The sequence below is a fragment of the Eimeria mitis genome, genomic scaffold (genome assembly GCF_000499745.2).
Source record: "Eimeria mitis Houghton genomic scaffold, Emh_scaff640, whole genome shotgun sequence".
NCBI lineage: Eukaryota > Apicomplexa > Conoidasida > Eucoccidiorida > Eimeriidae > Eimeria > Eimeria mitis.
The window spans coordinates 1-641 of record NW_013574572.1 but is presented as its reverse complement, the minus strand read 5'-3'; the positions used below and the strand labels follow the sequence as shown (position 1 = coordinate 641).

General features: G+C 52.7%; 1 protein-coding gene across 1 annotated transcript in view; it reads left to right on the top strand.

Moving 5' to 3' along the window:
• The window catches only part of EMH_0018390 (uncharacterized protein), a gene marked incomplete at both ends in the record, with an annotated part of 6,666 nt that extends 6,416 nt beyond the window's left edge, over positions 1-250 (top strand). Inside the window, 2 exons of the mRNA XM_013501143.1 lie at positions 3-102; positions 159-250. Coding sequence (XP_013356597.1) covers positions 3-102; positions 159-250 — 192 coding nt within the window. The remainder of the gene's footprint in view (positions 1-2; positions 103-158) is intronic.
• Between the last annotated feature and the right edge of the window lie 391 nt (positions 251-641).

Genomic DNA, 641 nt, shown 5'->3' with positions numbered 1-641 from the left:
ACATGCAGCTAGTAATACCCACCAGCAGCAGCAACAGCAGCAGCAACAGCAGCAGCAGCAGCAGCAGGAGGCAGACACGCGAGATGGTTGAGAAGCACACCGGTAGGGAGAAGAGAGGAACACACAAATTTCTTCTTGCTTAGCATCTGCAACTGCAGCAGCAGCAGCAACAGCAGCAGCAGCAGCAGCAGCAGCAACAGCAGCAGCAGCAGCAACAGCAGCAGCAGCAGCAGCAGCAGGAGACAGATAGCCGAGATGGCTGAGGGAGGTGGGGAGTTGCTTCTTCTGTTTGTTGTTTGCTGCAACGAGGAGACAGTTGACGACGCAGCAGAGCGCTTGCTGCTGCTGCTGCCAGTGGGAATGCTGCTGCTGCCAGCAGCTACAGCAGCAGCAGCTGCTGCTGTTGCTGCAGCAGCAGCAGCAGCGAGGGGCAGACACCGAAGGAGAGAAATATTGAAATGAGGGAGGAGGAGACAGAGACAGAGAGAGACAGAGACAGAGAGAGACAGAGAGACAGAGGAGACAGAGACAGACACAAGTAAAGGTAGAGACAGAAATAGAGACAGAGACAGAAACACAGAGGCAGAGGGACAGACAGACACAAACAGAAACAGAGACTATAATATATATATATATATATA